The sequence below is a fragment of the Lygodium microphyllum genome, chromosome 15 (genome assembly GCF_053477565.2).
Source record: "Lygodium microphyllum isolate KBCC chromosome 15, Lygodium_microphyllum_v1.1.10, whole genome shotgun sequence".
In the NCBI taxonomy this organism is placed as follows: domain Eukaryota; kingdom Viridiplantae; phylum Streptophyta; class Polypodiopsida; order Schizaeales; family Lygodiaceae; genus Lygodium; species Lygodium microphyllum.
In genome coordinates this window covers 127,932,328-127,955,620 of record NC_141149.1, presented here as the reverse complement: position 1 = coordinate 127,955,620, position 23,293 = coordinate 127,932,328, and the positions used below count along the sequence as shown (strand labels likewise).

General features: G+C 41.8%; 1 protein-coding gene across 3 annotated transcripts in view; it reads left to right on the top strand.

Moving 5' to 3' along the window:
- The first annotated feature begins 11,421 nt into the window (after positions 1-11,421).
- Positions 11,422-23,293, top strand: part of LOC148025042 (3beta-hydroxysteroid-dehydrogenase/decarboxylase-like) — a 47,626-nt gene continuing 35,754 nt past the window's right edge. The window contains exons 1-2 of one of the 3 annotated variants that reach the window (XM_087694742.1): positions 11,422-11,885; positions 11,973-12,017. In XM_087694742.1, coding sequence (XP_087550868.1) covers positions 11,645-11,885; positions 11,973-12,017 — 286 coding nt within the window. In that variant the 5' untranslated portion in view covers positions 11,422-11,644. The remainder of the gene's footprint in view (positions 11,886-11,972; positions 12,018-23,293) is intronic. The other 2 variants (XM_087694740.1, XM_087694743.1) reach the window with 2 other exon arrangements.

Genomic DNA, 23,293 nt, shown 5'->3' with positions numbered 1-23,293 from the left:
CAACATTAAAAAGTAATCGACCCTATTCTTACTTGTTCAAGTTTGGAGATTCCTGAAGAGATGAAGTAAATTGAATTCAGCATTTATGCCCTATTTAGGACAGCATATATCCTCTTCGAATCAATCCATAAACTCCTCTTAGAAGTCCATAAACAACCCTTGAAGATATTAAGAAGCTCCAGTCCTCTCTTCACCAAGCTTTCATGGATGCAAGGTCACCTCTTTTGCTTCAATTCTCCTCTTTCATGATGAGTAGAATGCAACTAGTCTAGACCACGCTGAAAGCAGGCACAAAAGTTCATGTTTTACTGCCTATAAGATCCTATTTTTAACAAGTTTCCCCCTTCTCCACTCAATCATGGTCATTAGTCCCTAATTTGGTTACTTTTAAGTTTTGTCCATGGTCATTGGACACTCGTCATGAGCAACCCATAAATCTATCCCCTTTCGTAGTATAACTTGACCTATTCTTCTACTTTTGACCTTGTTGGACAGTCTCTAGTAGACACTAGCACTTATACCATCTTGAGCTACAATCATATACACTAAGTCTTTTGGCATCATATCTTGGGAGCAAGCACTTACATGAATGAGAAAATAGCAAAACAACGATTTAACATGGAACTTACTAGGAACCCCAAAATCTTGTAAAATGGTGATCATCTCAAGTTTTTCATGAGTGGACATGTAGCACCATGACATCCATCCCCTCCAAACATGCACATCCTTTGGATGGGCCACAATTACCCATCTTCATCCCCAATCTCAATTGTCTACTCAAAGTCTTCATCTTTTGCTTCAAGTTCTTCTTCTTCTTATGTAATGGCTTCATCATCTACCCTGTCATCCTACCTTTCATCCTTCACAATTTATGGTTTTAGATCTCTTTCCTTGACTATCTTGGTCCTCTTCTGTGCCATGGTATCCACAAGTTAGTTGTATCCACCTTTGTTAAAGCATAGTCGCATACATCACTTTACATCCATCAGATTCAATCTCTCTTTGCTTGGAAAATTTTCTTCAGGACCACCTTATAGAAAAATACCCATATTTTTTATCTGTAACTCAGATTGCCAAGATTTCTTCTATAAAGTTGTAGCCTTGCTTTTCATCTACAACTCTCATGAAGAATTCAAAACCAAATAAGATTTCAACCCCTAAAATTTTCTATGCAATCTGCAATTGTCTTTTAGTAGCAACTATATATTGACCTTGTCATTCGTGTAACTTTCACATACCAACCCGGATGACAACAAAACATGGTAGACCTCTTCCCCATGTATAAGAGCCCATCCTAAAAGTTTTGACCACCATAAATCCTCACTGAAATAGAACAATTTTCAAGATCTTCAATAATTCCCCAACCTGTCTTCTATAGTAACCTACAACCATATCACTCCTCCTGGATCAAATGGCAATGTATACCTTTCCCACAAAAATATACACATAGACCACATGCTATCCCTTGGATCATACAATAGATCACTAATATCATAAGGCCACATCATCCTCTTGCATGCATCTATGTTAGGATAGAATTCCTTTGAACCCTCCACACACATACATTCAATTTTCCCATATGCATACACATGAAATCATCCTTATTCACATTGGAAGCAACCCTTTATTGGCACTTTGCCAACACAACCACAACATCACTAAAACATCAAGTCCTTTAACATCCTACATCACTATATCCACTACCTTCCCTATCAACACATATGCATTGAACAAAACATCATTAGTAGACCTTTCCAATTCAATTGCTAACTAATCCACATTGTCAATTGCAACCTATATCTTGTGTGCACCCTCCGCTAATACTACATCTACAACCTTAGTCAATGCATTTGCATCATCAACTCCATCTTACTTATCAGACAACATAGTAGCATTCCTAGTCAAGATCTTTGCATCATCAATACCTTTTGGCACCACATAAGCATGTTGTAGTACATGGTACATATGCATCGTTAAGTACATTGTATAGATCATCCATAGGCAATTCATCCTCTTTTGCTAATCTTTTAGCCTAAATTTCTATCACAATATCTACCAATAACACATCAATAGTACTAAGGAACTTATCACATAAGACATCTATATCATTTGCAGATTAAACCTCTTCTTCAAGGTGTGTAAACTTCCATTCTAAATCATGAAGCACATGCAAGAGTTCCCGAGGTTCATCTTGCACATTTTCTGTTTTCCCTTTGTCTTGCAATTATATAAGCTTCAATTGTAACTTGCATTTTCTATCCTAGTGTTGCCAATTTTGATTTGTGAGACCTTGCAGATGCTTGATTTAGCTTGTCATCTTACATTGGATGTTATAGACAATACTCTTCTTTGAGCTATTTTTTATCAAGCCTAGAAATTGCCTTGTTTACATATTTCCAATCTGTTATTAGGCCTCTCTATATTAGCATATTCCAAAATATCCAAAATATTTTATCGTAGTGTGGAATCTACTACGTGAACAAACAATTCACTTTTTAGTATCTCTAGTGTTAGTTGATCTCTTCTTGGTAGTTGCATGTATCCAAGCTCGAATTCCTATAATAATTATGACACAATTAACCCTTTAATGTGTTAGTCAATCCATTCCAAGAAACTTACACTAAAACATGCACTAGAACCAAGACTTGATGAATCTCTGATGTTTGCAATCCTTTTGATGGCCTTCATGTTAGGTTTAGGGCATACAAGGAAGAAGGCCTTAACCAGATGGGTTTAATTAAGAAGGTTGCAGGGAGTTGTAGATTCAAGAAACACGAATAGAGATGCAATCAATATGTTTTGATTTATGTATAGCTTAGTAGAGCACTCTATTGCATCCAATACTTTTGACTAGTACATAAGCATGAACACTAACTTGGGACAATTGCCCAAAGCACCATGAGACTATAGGTTAGTAAATCCCTGGTACAAGTTAAGACTATGCTCTACATAAACCATATCCAATGCTAAGCACCTCAAAATATATGCCCAATCCAAGAAAATATGACAAATCAAGAGGTTACTAACATCCGAGTATAAGACAAGAGCTGATATGCACTGATTCTAATAAAACCCATGTATGGGACCTTGTTATTCACTTCAACATTGTTATTTACTATTATAAATAGTAGCAAAAGAATCCACTAAATCAATTGTAAATCCCATAAAAAATGTCCTCTTGAATAGCCCAAAACCTCTACCTATTGTAGAGAGATAGATGCTTCATGCTGAGACCCTAATTCAAAAAAAGATGCTTCATAAACACCTATGTACAATAGTACCTTGTTGTATACTCTATCAACACCCTAATCTTTTATTCAATTCTTGTCAAAGGTCAATTATGGTGAGAGAATCTCATTGTTCAATTGATAAATATCGAGCAGCAAGAGGAAGAGAGCATGCATGACTATGTCTTGAAAGTAAGGAGCCTCGTTAAGCATATCCTATTTGTTGAGAGACCCACTACCAAGGTTGTAACCAAAGCTTTCATTAAGGGTATCCAATATGAAAGGATTTAAGAAACCATAGAAGGCGACTTGAGTTCATAATAAACCTCTTCATTTTCTTGAGATACATGTGCCACTTGAACCTATGCGCCTAAACAACCACCTAGCATTTCATGAAACCCTTCACACTACATCATCACCCTCAACTACTCTACCTTTTGAGCAAATGCTTAGTGCATCTCCCTTTTGGATTAGCAACCACAAGCCACTTCCCTTGCCCATTGAAAGAAAATTTGGCACTACCACTCAACCTATGAAATGGTGGAAGCAAGCCGAGTGATCCCCCATAGAATGCTTCTTACGGCTAGACTCCACTTTTGGCATCTTTGTGAAAATTCTCGCCATGATTGATTTAGGTCTCCAATGACATGATTGCACTCACACCCCAATGGCACCCTACATGAAAAGAGTAAGATCATCTACACCATAAAATTATTATTGTCCAAGAGAAACTCTCCCACAAACTCCCCGAATATCAATTGCAAAACTTCGTATTCTTCCTATCCATGTAACCACTACAAGGCTTAAAGACCCACCCAAGGTAAAAGTACTCAAATGACAATGTACCTCCTCCAATCTCTTTGTATAGAGTTGGTATCAATTGTAGCACAATAGGGCAACTAAAAGTAGCCGCCATTTCACCTTAGCTGAACAATGTTGTGTAGTTTGTTTGCTAGGTAATGACCTTATATAGTATAAATCCATATTCTTAAGATTTATCCTTGAATCCCACAAACTAGATGTACCAAAAGAGATGGTACATCATCCACTTTTTGCTAGGTAATGACCTCATATAGTATAAATCCATATTCTTAAGATTTATCATTGAATCCCACAAACTAGATGTACCAAAAGAGACGCTACATCATCCACTTTTTGTAGGTAATGATCTCATATAGTATAAATCCATATTCTTAAGATTTATCCTTGAATCCCACAAACTAGATGTACCAAAAGAGACGCTACATCATCCACTTTTTGGACAAGACCTTGACCGAATAAGAGCTCAACCTTGCTAGTCATTTTAATGGATCCTCGTTGCTTCCTAACATTATATCCTACGTGTGCATCCTCATGATTCAACCTACATACTTGGACACCCTCACCAAGCTTGAGTATAATCCAAATTTCTACGACTAGTGGGTCCCTAAAACTACATAAAAGAGACCATTATTGGTGTAAATATAAATAAGATAGTGACCTTTAATTTAAAAACTCAAGAATTTTGTACATAGTACACCCAAGTCCACAAGCTCAGAAGCTTGTATTCTTTTTTGTAGAGGGGAGAGCTTCAAGGTATTCTCCAATCTCTCAACTCCTTCTTGCAAGGAAAATTGACCATTGAGGCAAACCTGGCCCATTAATAGTAATTTTTTCTGATAAAATGGTAAATTAGGTAAAGAAGTGGTAAGTTAAATATATTTTATTCCTTTTTTATGGATAATTCTAATGATCATTACTCATTGTAGTTTTTAATAAGCGTTGAGCGTGTCACTAAGTGAACATTGGTTGTTGTGGCTTGGATGTAGTCAACTAAGCCATATTTGGCTTATAAGCTCTTTAATGGTTTGGTACATGTTTACTAAGCCTTCCAGGTCAGTCAATAGCTAGAACTATAGAAGTTCTATGCCCCACATGCTTACATGCAAATCAAAATCCACCCTCTATTATGTGTGGTGAATACCAACTTGTCCTTGTTGAGAGGGTCCTTTTTATAAATATAGGGTGAGGGATGGGTAATTTTGGAGAGACTTACTAAGTTGCTATTGAATTATTCCACATGTCATTTGAATTAAAATCACTAGTGTGAATGTTACTTTTAGAATATAGTAAACTCATTATCAATAAGAATGTTGGATAAAAAATCAAATAGAACTAGATATTCTAAGGAGATATTGGCTTTAGTTTACATACTTTGGAATAAAATATATAGATGTCACAAATGGCTTCCATGGAGATTTGCTAATGGAGATCACCCAAGTACATGTAAGCAAATACAAAAACTCAAAAAGGTATTGTCCCCATCGTCAACTTTCCAATCAAGAATCTATAACCTTAAGATGTATTCTTCCTGGGTTTTGTACACATCTCACCTAATTCATATTAGAATTATGATTGTATCTTTTGTATCCATCTTCATAGTTGATAATAGAGTTGTGATATAACATGCCCGTTTGTCTGCTTGCGGGACACGCCTTAGCAGCCCATCGGGAGGAGGGTCTAGAAGGCTCCGCCTGGCACTCACAGGGAATGACACAGGGTTTGTGATCTAGGTCTTCCTAAGTCTGCCCCGAGCGGAGGTGTCCAACCGTTTCCACTTGGGATCAACCTAAGATCAGGGTTCCTTTCCTACCAGCAAAGTCTCAACCTTTCTGTCGAATGGCATAGACCCATTGCTTTGCCCTAAAACATAATAAATCGAAGATTCTACATCCACTGATACTAGGTCTTTATTATCTCAACACTTGAGAAAAGTTCCTAGCTAACCGGGACCACCCTTCCGTAGGACAGACCTAAGTCACGTCAACCGCACTTTCCTAAGTTTGCTTTAGTTATCTAATTACCTAACACATTACGTTTTGACATGCAAAATCAGCTCCCTTAATTAAACAAATTAATCATGGGTTCCTTCACATAACTTAGGCACTGACACAAAAACAATGTCAAGCAAATTCCTTTTTCTCGAGCATCTGTTCTTTATTTATCATAATTTCGGATTACATCCAACATCATGCTCGAAGGCCATCCCAGCAACCTACAGGATCCTTGTTCCAAGTTCCGCCCGTAGACTAGTACACGGGCCTCGAGATCCCATCTCGAGTTATGTCGGTCTCTTGTACGGGGTCCGGAGGCAAGGGATTTACAGCCAGAGCCTCCCCTAGCACCCAAGCGTTCTCCCACTCCAAGCAATACCCACGGAGAGACCTCTCGCTACGGGTTAGGTCCATATACCCGGCGCGGCTAACAACCCCCTTGGATAGGGCCAGGCAAACAGTCGGAGGTAATTGTTCTTGCCTCTCCCTCCAAACTTTTAACCTAAAGCATTAAGTGTTTTTCCTTGAATTAGTTCCTTGAGCAAAGAGATCAAATAATGCACCTAAGTACAAGCACGAACTTTTTGGAAATCGCTTGACCGACCGACTGCTAAGGTGTGACTCTCTTTTTTTCCCGGATGCTCCTAGCACCCGATCTTGGGTCTTTTTGCGACTTGGCGAGATTCCAATAATTTCAACAAGATCAAATGGTCTTGGTAAGTTGACTTATACTTGCCCTTTTCCTTGGGTTTTACCTTAGGGTATCTTAGTCCCTAACTCAAGCATTAGCTGGTCGGTGAAGGCAACGGACATGCGTTATTCACAACCCAACCAAGGGTCTTTTAATCTCTAATTCCAACCAAGCTCAGTTAACACACATGGCAATACATGATTCTTCATTTAAACTTTCAAGATGTAGTCTAGATGCATGCGATTCTTCCAATTCTCTTAGAGCGGTTCTACGCACGATTTCCCAACCATCATGCATGGTGTGCGTTTAGTATAGTTATACCCCTAATCGACTTTTATCTCCCTTTATTCTTGGCAATGAGTACTTATTTCTAATGCACCGGATCACATGTGACTTGCGTCTATGAAAGTCTAGGGTTTTGTCTAACGATGAAAGTGTATCTTATGAACAGAAATTAACATTTCATGTATTTCTTTTAACCATAATTGCGAAACATGAATTCTAAATGACTGTTCATGCACTGAACTGGTTGAAAAGCTATCATTTTATGTGAAGTAAGGCTATAACCCTATCATTTTATGTGTGTAGAAGCTATCATTTCATGTGAGGTAAGGCGATAACCTTATCATTTTATGTGAGTAAAATCTTATGCGAATTCAACCCTACCGTTGCATGCAACTTAGTTCCTAGTATAACAAAACCTTATGCACGACATTAATCCTTCCATCCCTTTCACGAGAAATAATTCCTGAACTAATTTTTTTAAATGCTTAGAACCTGGGCTTGATTCGTGTGCGCTGCGTTGGTTGTTCCGCTCGTCCCTCCAGCATTACCGGTGGTTTGGGTGCCTATGCTTCCCGTGACTTTCTTCTTGGGAGCCTTGCCTTGTGGAGATTGGGTAGTCCGGACCTTAACGGCTTCTGTTTGACACGATCTTTTGGGAAGACCACCGGATGTGGTTCGTTGCCAGGAGAGGGGTTTGGGTGACTCGTAGCGGTTACGCCCTTTCTCTCTCTACTTCTTCTCTTCCTCCTCTCCTCCTTCTCTCTCTCTTTCTCTCTCTCTTTTCTTCTTCTTTTACTCTCCTACTCTCTCTCCCTCTCCTTCTCTTCTCCTACTTCTCTCTTATTCCTCTACTCTCCCTCTCTCTCTCTCCTCTTCTTCCCCTTCTCCCACTTCTTTCTCCTTCTCCTCTTTCCTCTTTTCCTTCTTCTACTACTTCTCTCCTCTCTCCCTCTACCTCTTCTTCTTCTTCCTCTACCTCTCTCATTTTCCTTCTTCTTCTCCTCTCCTCCTTCTCTCCCTCTTCTTCCTCTTCATCTACCTCTCTCCTACTCCTTCTCCTCTTCCACTACTCTCCCTCTACTTCCCTCTTCCCACTCCTTTTCCTCTCTCCTTCTCCTTCACTCCTCCTCCACTCCTTCTCCTTCTCTTCTCTCTCTCCCTCCTTCTTGCTCTTCCACCTCCTCCTTCTTCTCTACCTTCACTCCTCCTTCACTCATACTCCTTCACTCCTTCTCCTCTTCTCTCTCTCCCTCCTTCTTGCTCTTCAACCTTCGCCTTCTTCTCTCTCTTCTTTCTTCCACTCCTTCTTCTCACCGTCTCCTTCTCTCTCACTCTTTCTCCTTCTCTCTCTCTCTCACCTTCTTTCTCTTCTCCCACCCTCTTCTTCTTATCCTCTCCCTCTACTTTTTCTCTTCATGGCCCAAACAAGCAGGGAGGGAGGCCATTTATTTTGGAGGCCCAGGGAGGGTCCCGCGACTTCAGTCAATAGGGAGATGACGTAAGGAGGGCCGTTGCCTCCGCCGGCCACTAGCTAACACGGGGTGGGGGGGGTGGGGGGTGGGTTGGCTATCGCCGTTGGCCCCAGGGGCCGTTTTCGCATACGGGGGGGAGGAAAATGCCAGTCGGAGGCCCCAGCGGCACCACCAGTGAGGAGAGGAGGAGAACCCTTTGTCAGAGGCCCAAAGGTCCTACTCGACTGTTGACGGAGGGGGGGTTGACGTAAAAGGGGGGGCCGTAGTCTCTGATAGTCGTCTAGCAAGGCAGTAGTTGACGGGGTGGGAAAAAGGTGGCGACGGCGGACCAACGTAGACTCCTCTGTCTCTGCTTCCAGGGGAGGGGAGAAGCCAGGAGATAGGTGGCATGGCTACCCCTCCACCTGGAGGTTGCATGCCTCCCCTCCCAATCGACCACTCCCACTCTCTCTCCCCCTCCCCCGACTGCTGTCGGCGGGGAGAGAGGGGGGAGTAAAAGAAATTGAGCTTAATGAAAAAAAAAATCCCTTTTCCTTTAGGGGAGGGGTCCTATGGCCCATTACATGTGAGCTTCACCTTGGTCCTTCATTGTCCCTCCATTGTTTTTTGTGATTCCCTCTTATGATTATTTTGAAAATTGGTATTAAAGGCTACCCTCTGCAAGTCTCTCTTATACAAGTGCAAACAACAACAAGTTGCTACACTTATATCTCAACGGGTTGTGCAATCTATGTAGGCAATGACATTACCCTTGGGTTATGCTCTTAATCTCCCAAGTTGGTGCACACAAAGATTTCCATTAATGCTTGAAAAGATGAGAGTCTAGTCTTGTGCATTCTATAAAATGGAGAATAATGCCAGTTAGGATGCATCAAAACTTTTGAGAACTTGAATGAAAAGATCACGAGAAGTTGTTTTTGGTGGAATTCTAGTGTTCCACTAGGGTTTAGAACTTGAGATTGTAGAGTTTGATTAAGCTAAAAGTTAAGTTTTTGTTACTTTGACTTTGTCAAGAGTCTTTCAACATCTCTCTATTTGGCCAAATAGTAAGGAATGATGAGCTCAACAAAATGGTTGTAGCAATGAGGATGGTCCATGCACGATGGTCCTAATCAATACAATCCTAATTGAAGTTTCATGGTTACCATTGACTACCCATTCTAAAGATGTTAAAGTCAAATTTCTCACTTGAATTACCTTCTAAATAAGCAAACAAAGTCTTTATAGGAATTATTAGGTTGTTTTGGCATGAGACTACATAAACTACTAATTGACATTGTTGCTATTGTTGATTGGTTCTTAAGTTTAAAACCAAGTTTGGGAAGTTGAAAGTACATCTAGAATCTTAGTATTAAGAGTTATGATCGTATATCTACATGTTAATTTGTGTAAGACGTGTAATTAGTCAGTGCTCGTGGTAGTGCATATGGGATAAAAAACGTTTTTATCATGGCTTAGGCAAATATTGTCTCTTTTGGCTTGAAAGGGTAAGAATTGGATCACCTTGGCTATAACTTTGTGCTTATTTTACTGGGTCTAAGCCAAGGTTTAATTTTCACCATGTGATTGTAGATGGAGACACCTAGAGTGCAAGCTTACCAATGTTGACCTCAACAATGAGTCAATGGGTATATTACCATTGGGGGGGGGGGGGGGGTATTTTGAGTTTAGATTTGGCAAATCCAATATACATTGATAAAGAAGTTAGTTACTTTATGTGCAAGTTAGTCAACTTATGCATCAAATGTGTGGATGTATGGGAATGTATACATGCATGTGGCAGGTTGCCACACACACAGAGAGAGAGAGAGAGAGAGAGAGAGAGAGAGAGAGAGAGAGAGAGAGAGAGAGAGAGAGAGAGAGAGAGAGAGAGAGAGAGAGAGAGAGAGAGAGAGAGAGAGAGAGAGAGAGAGAGAGAGAGAGAGAGAGAGAGAGAGAGAGAGAGAGAGAGAGAGGTTTTAATGTGTTAGATTAAGATACCTTAAAAGCATATCTCACAAATCTAAGACTTGAACCTTGGTGGACTCAAACTTGAAATTTCCAAACCTCTTCCGCTAACCGTTCTACCCCCTTAATGGTGATAAAATGTTCAATGGAAAGTGTCCTTTGAGAGAGAGAGAGAGAGAGAGAGAGAGAGAGAGAGAGAGAGAGAGAGAGAGAGAGAGAGAGAGAGAGAGAGAGAGAGAGAGAGAGAGAGAGAGAGAGAGAGAGAGAGAGAGAGAGAGAGAGAGAGAGAGAGAGAGAGAGAGATTGGATTGGTCTTTTGAACATTTGAACATCAAGTGAATGTGCGATGCATTTACTTTTGATTTACTTGTAGGTATCTATGGCCATGTGGTTCCTGTTCAAGGATTGACATTATGGCAAGTGAGTTACATGCTTTCCATTGGTGTGATCCTCATAGAGGTGGCTCCTTTGTGGAAGTATATCATCCGCACCACCTCGATTGTGCTTGCCGCAATTCCCTTCTTCAGTGTGTTGTAGTCTTATGTTTTTTGTGACCTTTTGGCTCAATGTGTTCTTTTTCACCTATCTTTGGGCTTGCTTGGTGGGCTAGAAGGCCCTTTGTAGATATTTCAATTCATTATTACAGATACAACTATGTGTAGTTTTTAAATTATCTTTTTTTTCGTTAATCGGAGAAAATTTTCCTAAATTTCTACATGATAGAAAAGGAAACGTCCATCACATATGCACTTTCATGGAGAGGGCTGGTTTTTCTTTGAGTAGCCTACTTTGCAAATGAAATGGAGCAAGTAGCCCAAGTCGACACATAAGGTAGGTTAGGTAAGAAAACCATCTCATCATCACTTTGAAGCGTGAGAGTGAACTACTACAACCAGCCAGCTTATGCCTTGTCTTAGGCGATAACCATTGCTACCGAAGGGTATCTCCTGTCTGTCTCGATACGTGGCCCCAACCAAGTGGGAGTCCACGAGACGAGGATCCTTTTGCATGAGCGTAAGCGCAGACGGCACTCTACATATTATTAGCCCTCCCTGCCCCTCCAGTCACACACACACACACACACACACACATTCTCTCTCTCTCTCTCTCTCTCTCTCTCTCTCTCTCTCTCGTGCAGCCACTTTGTCCTAGCGCAGGTGCAGCTGCCAGCAGAGAAGGAAACAAAAAGAAAAAGAAACCCTGCCGGCGATGGTGCGCCAGGAGGAGGAGGAGGCCGCCCTCTGCGTCGTGACAGGCGGGCGAGGCTTCGCGGCGCGTCATTTGGTGGTGCAGCTCCTGCAGAGCCATCGATGGATCGTCCGCATCCTCGATCTCGCTCCTGTGATCTCCCTGCAGGCCGTGGGAGAGGAGTTGCTTTCGGAGGCCTTGGCATCTGGCAAGGCTCAATACGTCTGTGCTGACCTGCGAGACAAGCCTCAGGTAGTCCAAGGTATGGCGCTTTTCTTCCAGCTGGTCCTTGCAATTCCTCAACTCGACTTTATGATAATCAAATAAGGCCGCTCCTTATGACTTGCAGCTCAACGCACGTCTATTCTAGTAAGGACATTATCCTGTGGCTTAGGTAACACAAGCCCTTGCCTCTCTTTGCAGCAGGGAAGGTTGATCCTCGTAGAGAAATCAAGCTCTAGAATTAGAGCTCAAAGTACCTACGCTTCAGAAATAACAATGTTGCTGTGGCTTAGGAATGCAACACTTCGCCTTTGTTGTTGGGGACGGGGAGGATAAAGCTGGGGATCTCTCTAAGAACAATGAACGTGTCCTTCCATTTAGATCCTTTCAGTCATTTGTATAATGTGCCATTCAAATCCCAGTTCAATTGACCTTGAAAATGATTTTGATTAATAGAGGCCACGTTGTATGTGCTAATAGAAAGGACAATGGATGAAGGTCAGTTGGGATTCATGAGTTATTGACACGATCGAGACAAATGACAGATTGAGATTTAGGAAATTCCCATTTCAACAGAAGCTGCACATGAAATTTGGTAAATCAAAAACACATCAAGACATTTAAGATACACAAAAAGATGGGCATTGGTATGAAAAGGCATTTTATTGTATTTATGTTTACATGCTGAGGTTGCATAATGACAAGTTTTTGCTATCTACCCGACACATGGGACTGAATCAAAGGTAATTCTTCATAGATCATAAGCAGGCCTCAAGCCCCTTGAGAGGTGGCAATGCAGGTGGCAATGCTGCCCTCCTTAGAGGCCAAGAAGGGTGTAAAGCAACAGTAGAGTCTGTGGTGGAGAGTATACAACAAACATTAGCAGTGAATGAAAGTCGGAAACTTAGAGTATGAATGAATGATGAATGAAATACAATGACAAAACAATGATCTCAGGCCTTCATGTTATTAGGACTGGGCCTAAGGAGAGCCAAGGAGTTACTGATTCTGGAGTGGCTCAAGATGATCGCATTGTCCTGACTGGTGAAGACGGCAACACTTGATGAGGGAGTGACACATGGCCCTCCTGGCAGTAGGATGCCATAAAAAAACTCCAAATAGCAGGAGAAATAATATGGGCAGCAAGGGAGGGAGTGAAATGTAGTCCTTTTGATCACCAGGATGCCAAAGATGACTTTGGGCAGCAAAGCATAAGTTCTTTTGGCTGAAATATAGCTCAACCTGAAGTGATTGATGAAGATGATAATGGCGTCAGCTTGCAGTCCACCAGTGCAGCAAAACACTGGTATAATGATGAAAATGTAGCTTGCAGTTGATGTTGACAGTAGGGATAGCAGGTGGCAGCAACTGGCAATGAGCTCCTCAGGCTGATGATGTCCTCTAGGACAGAGTGGCAGCATCCAATTGGCTGGCAGTAGGTTGGGTGGCACCACTAGACAGTAGGGCATCACCTCCTCCAGCTGGGTGGCATCTCCTGCGAAGGGTATGGGCAGTTGGAGAAGTGAGAAAGCTAATGGAGAAGGGAGAACCTTAGAAGAAGAACAATGGAAAGAATCATAATCATTAGTGAGTAGAGAGTATGATGGATGGCCACAACATGTACTTTTACTAGAGATTTTTGGGCATTTGTCTTACTGACTAGAATACATGCTGTTTACACAAATCTCTTTTTTTGGGTTGTTTAATGGAGAGAAATTAAACATTAATGCATGATAATTTTAATGTTGAATCATGGGGGATCCTAATGTCTATTTCTTGCCTTAAAAGAGGGTGGATTCCAACTCTCTCTCTCTCTCTCTCTCTCTCTCTCTCTCTCTCTCTCTCTCTCCCCCCCCCCCCTAAATAGGTAATTGTATTAATCATGAAAAAAAGATACAAGATTACAAGAAGCGGGATGGCTCTAGGCCATCAAGCATAAAGCAGATACAACAGACTCAACAAATGCTCTTTGAGACATCACAATCAAATTACAAAGGAAGTAGGCAGACTAGAGGGGAGCACAAGAAACTACAATATGCCAAGAAAGCAAATCTTGGCTAGGGAGACTTATTTGGACTACCTATGGGTGTTGCTGAAGAAGAAAGGTATGGGGAGTGTGTGTGTAGAGCTGGCATAGAAATTGCCTAGGAAGACTAAGATGCGAGTTTCTACAAATATGGTGGATCTAGGGTCGACTATTCTTTGACAAAAAACATATAAATATGTAAAGGTGTATGCTAACAAGAATAGAATGCCAATGCATGTGGTAATGCAAAGGGAAATAATGTAATAGGTCATGGTTATGCGAAATGCTATACAACGATGCTACTTGGATAGTGCTTACGTACAAGAATTGTTTACTTGTCCAAGTTCTCTTTTACAATCATAATCATCCTAATCATACGGAGAATGATTCAAAGTACAATAATAATATCAATGAATCAAAAAAGTAAATAAAATCTTGTAAACATTGATGAATAAAAAAGTACAAGAGAAGTGAGCTCACCCCTCTCATCTTAGGATGGTGGAAGGGAAAGCTAGAGAGTATCTCCTCTACCCATCGGTGTGAAGTAGAAGGGGGGGGGGGGGAGCACGCATACCGATCTTGGGTAGCAAGTACTGCATAATAGGGCGATTGATTTGCTTAGTCAATATGTCTGATAAAAGAACAAAATCTAGGTAGATGGTGTCTAGCTCAACTTGTTTTTTGGTGAAATGGTAGTATATTGTTAGGTGCTTTGACTTCGGACTAATGATGGGGTTACTAGCTAGTGCTATGACACTCTGGTTGTTGTAGAAGATGATGGTTAGAATGTCGCATGGGAGTTAAAGTACCGTTAGTAAGCCCTCAAGTAGATAGCCTCTGTGGTGCCATCAGAGAGCCCTGTGCTCCAATTCAGCAGTGGAGGTAGCCATAGTCTCATGTTTATGGCTAGACCAAGCAATGAGGGTTGTATCTTGGGAGAAGATGTAACCACCATGACAACATTGGGATCTCGTGTCCAATTTGAATCTATGTATCCTTGCAAAATCAAACCGCAATCATATGTTAGTTCATAAGAATAGATACATTAAACGTATCCTAACACACATGCAAGCAATCCAACGTGACATTTTAGGTGCATTAAAATATTGACTAAGCGGAGACATTGAGTTAGCTAAATCATACCTAGAATGGGTGAACTTGAGGAGTTTTCATGCTACATATCTATAAGTATGGTCATTGAAGGCCTGATCTTGGAAATCCTTCACCAAGTTTATAGTAGGATCAAGAGATGTGGCCAAGGGTGTGCCTGATTAGTGCAATTCTGCCCAACTAATAGAAGGGTGTAATTTTGTTGAGATACCTAGATCGAGCAATCTTCATACTCAAAAAGTAGGACAATCGACCTAGGTTAGTCATCTTGAATGTGGTGCAAAGTTGGGCCTTCATATCTAAATGATAGTAGAATTTGAGCTTGTAAGAAGTAAATATTCAACATACAAAAGGATATAATTGATCCCCTTTGAAGTAGTTTTGATATACAAATTTAAGACACATGGGGTAGAATGGTAGCCGTGAGTTCTAAGAAACTCATCCATCCTAAGGAACCATAAACGTGGTGCTTGCTTTAGTCCATAAAGAGCTTTTTGTAAGCGAATGACCTTATTCTTACAGTTTGAATGAGAAAATTGGGGAGGTTGCTCCATGCAGGTTTTCTCATCCAAATAGTTGTTCAACAAGACACTTTTGATATCCATTTAATAGAGTGGTCAATTTTGGTGAGTAGCTAGTGTAACTAATAGATGGAATGATATCAACCGCATAGTCGGAGTAAAAGTCTCTTCATAGTCAACACTATGCTTGTGTCGAAATCCTTAATCACAAGGAACTTGCATCGAGCACTTCAACGTGGCTTGGGAGATATAGTGGGAGCTAGATCAAATGTACAATTGAATGTCCGTAATGAAGCAGGTGTCTCCGAAGGTTCAGATGAGGACTTTGAGTCCTAACAAGTCTTCTTCTATGCGAGATCATATCAATACGCTCACAATTGTAGCTGCACGTATAGAATGTAGGGAAGGTGATTACCTCGGAGGACATGGCGATAACTCTTTTCTCTTAGTTACCACCCCGATTTAGTGCATTCTATTCCACCTTGATTGATTTAAGGTGGACAGAGACCCTTAAGTGGGAGGAGTTGGTTCTATGGTCTTGGACCAAGAGGAACAACTCAAAGGTTAGAACGCTCCCAAGTTGAAGGCTTTGACCAGTTAATCTATCCAATAGAAGGGGAAGAAGAAGAAGAGGAAGAAGAAGGGTGAGAAGTCCAAATAGGACATAGTTAAGGAGTCTACTTGCCACATCTGTGGCAAGACATGTCATTGAAAGAAAGTTTTTGCCTTGACAAGAACAAGGACACCAAAAAAGAGAAGACCACAAAGGACTCGAGAGCAGTGGGTGCTCCTTCATTGGTTGCCTTCCTTCATTAGGAGGCGATAAAGGATGTTCCTTCCATGTCCATTGATGCAACGATGATGGCCGTGCAGTCTTGTGAGTGGATTGTGGACAGTGGTTCTTCTTGCCACGACTCCTGCTTCATATGGGATTGCCTGTATATGTCCGATGCATGGGTAAATTCTCATAGGTGACAATTATTCAGTTCCCATCAAAGGCAAGGGTGATATGCAATTGATTCCGGATGTGGGTCTTGAATGTCATCTACTTTCAGTGAGCAAGATATGTGCTCTTGGTTTGACAATCGAGTTTGATAAGGACTTCTTCCGAGTTCTTGATGGAGTGACTCCATAGGTTCTGTGTGGTATATGAGAATGGAGTCTATAAGATGCGGTTTTCTTTTGCCTTTTCTTCTCGTTTCTTCGGTCGTGGTTGGTACGACCTCTTTTGAGGCCTACTTTGGACAAAAGCAGAATGTCTCTCATTTCAGGGTGTTTGGGTGTGATGCTTACGTTCACATCCCAAAAAAGAAGAGAGACAAGTTTGAGTCGGCTTCCAAGAAACATGTGTTTGTGGGATATAGCTCGTAGTCCCAAGGATACATACTTTATGATCTACTTCTTGGGAGGTGTACATGAGTCCAGATGTTTAGTTCATAGAGTTTTCGGTTTGCATAGGGGGGTGTTGAGCATCCTGCTCTTGGAGATCTAGTTGATAATTGGGCTTGTGCTCCGGTGCCTTTGGAGCCTTTGCCTATTGAGGCTCTACCCTTAGTGGAGGAGAAGATTGCTTCACCACTGGATTTACCCGTTGAGTTGGCCTCGATGGATCTTTCAGAGACTTCAGTAAAGGGAGAGCAGTGAGGGGAGTATTGACCTCCTCCTTGTTGGGCTCATGACACACTCCATGATTCAGGGATCGAGGGAGTCCTTGAGGAGTGGCAGCCGTAGGATGGCCTGCGCATTCTTAGAGGAACTAAGCACATTCCACCGAGCTTGTGTGCACTAACTATTGTTTGATGATCTGTGCCATGTAGGATAAGGAGCCTACCTCCGTGAAGGAGACTTTGCAGTCACAACATTGGAAGAAGGCTATGGAGCAAGAGTTGGATGCTATTGAGTGGAATGGCACTTGGGATCTTGTGCCTTGGCCTGTTCATAGAAAGGTGATTGGTGTTAAATTGGTCTCTACAACCAAATACCACAATGATGGCACTCTGGATAAGCACAAGGCATGGCTTGTTGTAAAGGGCTTCGTAGAGTGGCCAAGGGTGAATCTTCATGACACCTTTGCACCTATAGCTCGGATGGCTACCATTAGGGCCATTCTTGCCTTAGCTGGACATAGAAGATCGCCAGTTTATCAACTTGATGTGAAGTCTGTCAAGAAATGACTGAGCAAATAGATAGTAGGGTTTGCAGCAGGGACAACATAGAGTGTGTACAACAAACACTGAGAAGAGAAGAGAAACTCAAATGAACAAGATGATGAAGGACTGAATAAATGAAGCGAATCTGATACAAGGGTGCTAGAGCACTAAAGATGCCATGGAGTAGGGAGATTGCTGAAGAAGCCTCTTAAGTTTGCTTACGCAAGGATGATGAGCTGTCGCTTAGAGCAGGGAGACTATTGTCGAAGAGAGTGAGGAGCCTTTGAAACTAATGTAGCCCTAATGACTGATGCTACCTGTTGGGGAGGGATGCTGGAGGCGAAGGAGGAAAAGTTCAAAACACAAATGTAGTAGCCTTTGATGTTGACACCTGGTGGAGGAGGTCACTAGCAGTGAAGGAGATTCTAGATGTAGCAAATGCAAATGGGTGGAACCTTCTGATTGCTAAACGTAGGGTGCAAGGGTTGGTAATTTGTCTCCAGGTGATGGACAAACGCAAACGGATTAAGCGGCTGAAAGGAGAAGAAGTGAACGCCTTCTATCAGAAGTCAATGCCAGGAGAGTAGGAAGGTCGCTAGCTGAGGAGGAGAGAAGTTGCCACTAGAATGCAGCCTTGATGATGGTGGAGACTGGCGCTTGTTAGTAGGGGGTAAAGATGATGGAAGGAGAGGAGAGAGAGGAGGCGCTCTCATGAATAAAAGTGTGGTGAGTGAAGAATGAATGGGAGGTGCTGAATATATAGGCACGAACAGTCTGGAGTCTCGCCCATTGAAGTCTCTTGAACGATACTTGGTGGGTGAAGAACTTCGAGAGGAGTAGGATCCCCCTTGAACATTGGAGATGGAGTAGGAATCCCCTCTGAAGCCAAAGAAAAAGGAGATGCCCTCTCTGAGGGCAAAGGAAGATGAACCCCCCAATATCCCCCTTGGAGAGAGAGGGATTCCAACTCATGGATCATGGACTCAAATGTGTCTGAGGAGGAAGGAAGTATTGCCGGTTGTGTTGAAGAATGTATCTGGAGCTTGAAAAGTACAGAAGCTAGAAAGTGCCCAGAGGTGTCTTCTTGAACTTGAGTAGAAGAGGAGGCGGGTGGGGGGGATAGGGTGAGCCAAGGGTGGGAAATAGTCATGGGCTCTCAATGGAGTAGATTGTGGAGGAGAGGTGGCTGTAATAGCCACTGGACCCAAAAATGGGTGTGGAGAAACCTCCATGCAGCATGGTGGTCTCTTGGAGGACTTATCGCCTCATGAGGTCTTAAAGCCTCTGTCTGCTCGTGAGGACTTAGTGCTTGATGGATGCGTCTTATTGCCTTGAGCATAGTAAGTTGAGGGCTGAGACAGAAGAATCTTTTTCGCCTAGGAAGGAGAGGTAGCACAAGGAGTGCTTGGTGGAAGATGCATATACTCTGATGGGGTAGGGAGCAAAGGGCAATGCCAACAATCTTCGATGGTGTGACCGTTCTTGGTGTAGTAGGAGCATCTAAGAGATCGGCAATCTGTCGATGGTAATGCCATGGTACTGGAATGGGAACTTGTAAAAAAAGGGTGGGAGGGAGAAGAAGGATATCTCCTAGTGGCGCAGCAGAGGAGTAATAATCAGATGTTGATGCCGAACCTGCAACTTGTCTTTGCCTTCACTAACTCTCTTAGAAGACCCTAGAAGGCCTTTTTGGAGATGAAAATTGAAACCAAAAATAGGAAATGAAGAAATTGTATGGAATGATGTGGTCTTTCAACAAAGTTTGTCTTCCATAATGGTGATTTGAAGGAGGAGATCTATGTTAAGCAGCTTCTTGGCTTTTCCTCATCAGATGGATAGGTGCATATGTTGAAGAAGGCCCTTTAAGGCCTTAAAAGGCTCTGTGTGCTTAGAACGAGAAGATAAACTCCTTCCTCCAAGGGATGTTGGGGTATCGACATTTCTCTTTTGATCCCCAATTGTATATCCACACCTCAATTGGAGGGCTCGTATTGTTCATGCTTTATTTGGATGATCTTATCTTGATAGGTGACCATGCCCAGAAGGTCAAGCAGACAGAGGAGGCACTACATGAGATGTTTGAGATGACAGATATGGGCCTTCTCCATTTCTTTTGGGTCATGAGATTTACTAGACTCTTAGGGGGATTTTCATCTCCTAGCAGTGATATGTGCAAGAGCTTTTGGTCATGTTTGAGATGGAATGATGTAAGGCCATTTCTACTCCTATGGATCCGAATTGGAAGGCTACAGCCCATGCAAATTCACTAGTGGCGGATGCTTCCGGTATTCATTATCCAGTAGGTATTGCAGATTTGCCTTTGGTTCTTACAAGCGGGACATATTCAGATTGGGCTGGAGATGTTGACCAACAGAGTTCAATGATAGGATATTACTTCACTTTGGGTGCAAGTGTTATCTTGTGGAGTAGCAAGCAGCAGCCCACAATTGTTTTTTCTTTCACAGAGACGGAGTGTAGAGCGGTATCTTCTACCACGAGTCAGTGCGGCTTCAAAGGTCACTAGGAGAGCTTGGATACTCTTAGATAGGTCCTATTATTCTTCATTGCAACAATGAGAGCTGCATTGCTTTGGCATGAAACTGTGTGTTTCATGCTAGGTTGAAGCACATTGAGATCTAGTACCATTTCATTGGAGAAGATCTTGGTTGAGATTATTGATGTGGTTTATTGCAAGACAGAGGATAATATGGCAGATTTGTTTATGAAGGTGCTTCCTCAGGTTGTTCTTCAATACCACTCCAGATCCTTGAGCCTTATGCCACATCCAAGATTTGAGAGGGGTTGTTAGAGATTAGTCATCCCTTGGACCAGCATTCTCAAGCTACAGTTGGTGCAGTCAATTCTCTCAGGAGTTACACATTTTCCTATCAGTTATTTGGGCAGTTTCAGCAATGATAGTGTATGGGCACCTTATTATGGGCAGGGGCAGTGCCACATGACAGCATGACATCAGATAATTGATTTTCTTGGGCTGAATGCAGCAGTCAGCTGCATTTACAATTGCCGCTAGCTGTCGGCCGGCAAAACTGGCTGACCTGCATATTTTATTGCTTTTAAAACTGGCCGACCAACATATTTTATTGCTTTCTTTTTGTGCTACATATGGTACTTTGCAGCCTGCCCTCCATCACTTGTGTTTCAGGTGTTGGTGTGGGAAATTTGGCTTGAGGAGATACATCCACAGCCCCTTATACATCTGCCCTCAACATTTCAGCATTCATTGACTGTAGATTTCTGTGTTTTTCTGACTCCTTTCTCTCTCCCTTTTCTCTCATGTTCATTGTCTTTCAGTCTTGTCTATACACTTTTGCATTTGCTGCACTTCGACACTTTCCGCTTAATCCTAAAGATCCACTTTGTCCCAATGACCTTGTGGCCTAGACTATCCATGAAGATTCAGGTTCCATTTCGGTCAGTGCTTTGAAGCTCCTTTTCCATGGCCTCTCGCCATTGGGGATGCTTTAGAGTCTCTTGCCAACTCTCAAGCTCAAAGTATGCTATGTAATTTACCATAAAGACAGACACCAATGAGGTAGTGGGTGCATGTTGGGCACTCTTTAGATCCCTATGTCACTTGGGGAGATGAACTCACCCCCATTGTCACTCATGAAACTAGCCTTCCTTTCGTGGATAGGTGGTAATTCCTTGATTACAACTTAGTTACAATAGTAACATTTATTACAAAACTAAGAAATGCAAAAAAACTTACAATCTTGGACAATGGACACCTTGTTGGCCCCAAAACTGGTGCCCCTTTTGATATTTCTTTAACTTAATTGAAGAAGAAGTTGATGCACAATGGGATTCTCCCAATCCCTTTCGATATTTCAACTCCCCTTGCTGTCAAAAATGACCACCAAGTCTTCAATCTGATTTGCCCCTTGATTCAAACAGTCAATTGGCCTTCATTGCTTTGATGGAAAATGCTCCAAATTCATTGATTTGTTGGTCCTTCTACTTGAATTTGACTGAAAATAGCTTCAGCCTTGTTGAATCCAAGTCTTGGTGCTTCCAATTTTTGGCATGCTTCCCGAGGCTGTTGCTAAACCTTAATTTCTGTAGAGTAGATTAGGGTTTACAGCTAAGAAATCTGAAATTTCTCAGCCTTTGGTGATCTCAATGTTGTAATCTTCAGAGCAAGGCTATAGAAAGGCTAGGAGATGAGAGATAATGCCGAGGAGAGAGAAGATTTAGACTTTCTTCACAAAGAACCGAAGAAAATCTGTCGTTTAATGTTGCTACCGTGTCTCAAAAGCTTGTAGATGCAAAGAACTGAAGAAAATCAGTCATTTATTGCTGCTGCCTTATCTCAACAGCGTGTAGATGCTGTCCCCTATTGTTGATAGGCAAACTCTTGCCCTTGGCTGCCTCAGGTTCTTCAATAGCTGCAAATTAGACCAGCAGCATCTCCTCTCTCTCTCTTGCAGGCTAAATGCATTAAAATGCCTCTCTCTAGCCTCTACAGACGTTTTTTAGTCTTGCATGGGCATTTTTGACAAGTGGTAGCCTTCGCAAATGGTTTTTCAATAGCATCCATAATTAAATATTAATTTTCAATCTTTAAATAATAACAATTAATCTAATAATTATTTTAGTACCCTAGAAAATAATGTGATTGGCCAATAAATAAATTGGCTAGGCAACTTCCATTCTTAAGTGTGTTTGCACCATCTTTGACCATTAGATTAGTGTCAGGTACCATTAAACACTTCTCTAGGGTCACCAATTGACACTTATGGCAAAATGAATGACCTAGGCCAACAATTGGCACCGGATACCACCAAGTACTTGTGCAACACAACTTATAGCAATTTTTGCCTTTGACATCCCGTGATTTTCTTTGGTCTCGAGCTCGTAAATTTACTCTAACCCGAGTTACACCTCACATGTGCAACATTCACTTAACCATGTGATTAATAATTAATCCATATGTTAATTGAGGTTTCAAAAATACATGTCCTCATGACACCTCATCGAACCTATACAAAGACTAGTATGATTTTGCCCAAGATGCATCCAAGCAGAGAAGTATGTGAAAGCTTGAAAAGTTGTCCATGATAAAAAAGAAGTACAACGCACCATTAATGGTGGTAGAGGATGCTTGCCTGCAAAGGTCGGTGCGAATCAATCTAAAGGGCCCCTTAGCTCTATGAGTGATCTTCTAAGGGAATTGTGTGCTATGTTGTTTCCCAAGCTAACAAGCTTTACAGATATCCTTGGATGGCTTTATGCGTGAAAGGTCCTCAATCATTTGATGGTGTTATAGCTCATTAAGTGAGTCATACCTAGGTTCTTAGATGAAAGTGTCAAAGACATCATCATTCATTGGTTTCGTAGTGGAAGCTAGGGCATGAAACCGATGGAACTTAAGAATTCTTGGCGGTCAGTTAGGATACGAACTAGGACATCATATAGAGGCTACTAGGGCGTACCTCGCCGCAAGCAATCACCAAACCAATGTAGGCATTTGTTAGAATTTGCCAATTTTGAGTATTGCGCTCAATGTAATTCGTGTGGTGTGGGTACTCATTAACTGTCAATGTAGGGTGTGTACAACTAATGTCTTAGGGCATTAAAGTAGTGACACTAGGCTCTAGAGTAAATAAACCTAACTCTAGTT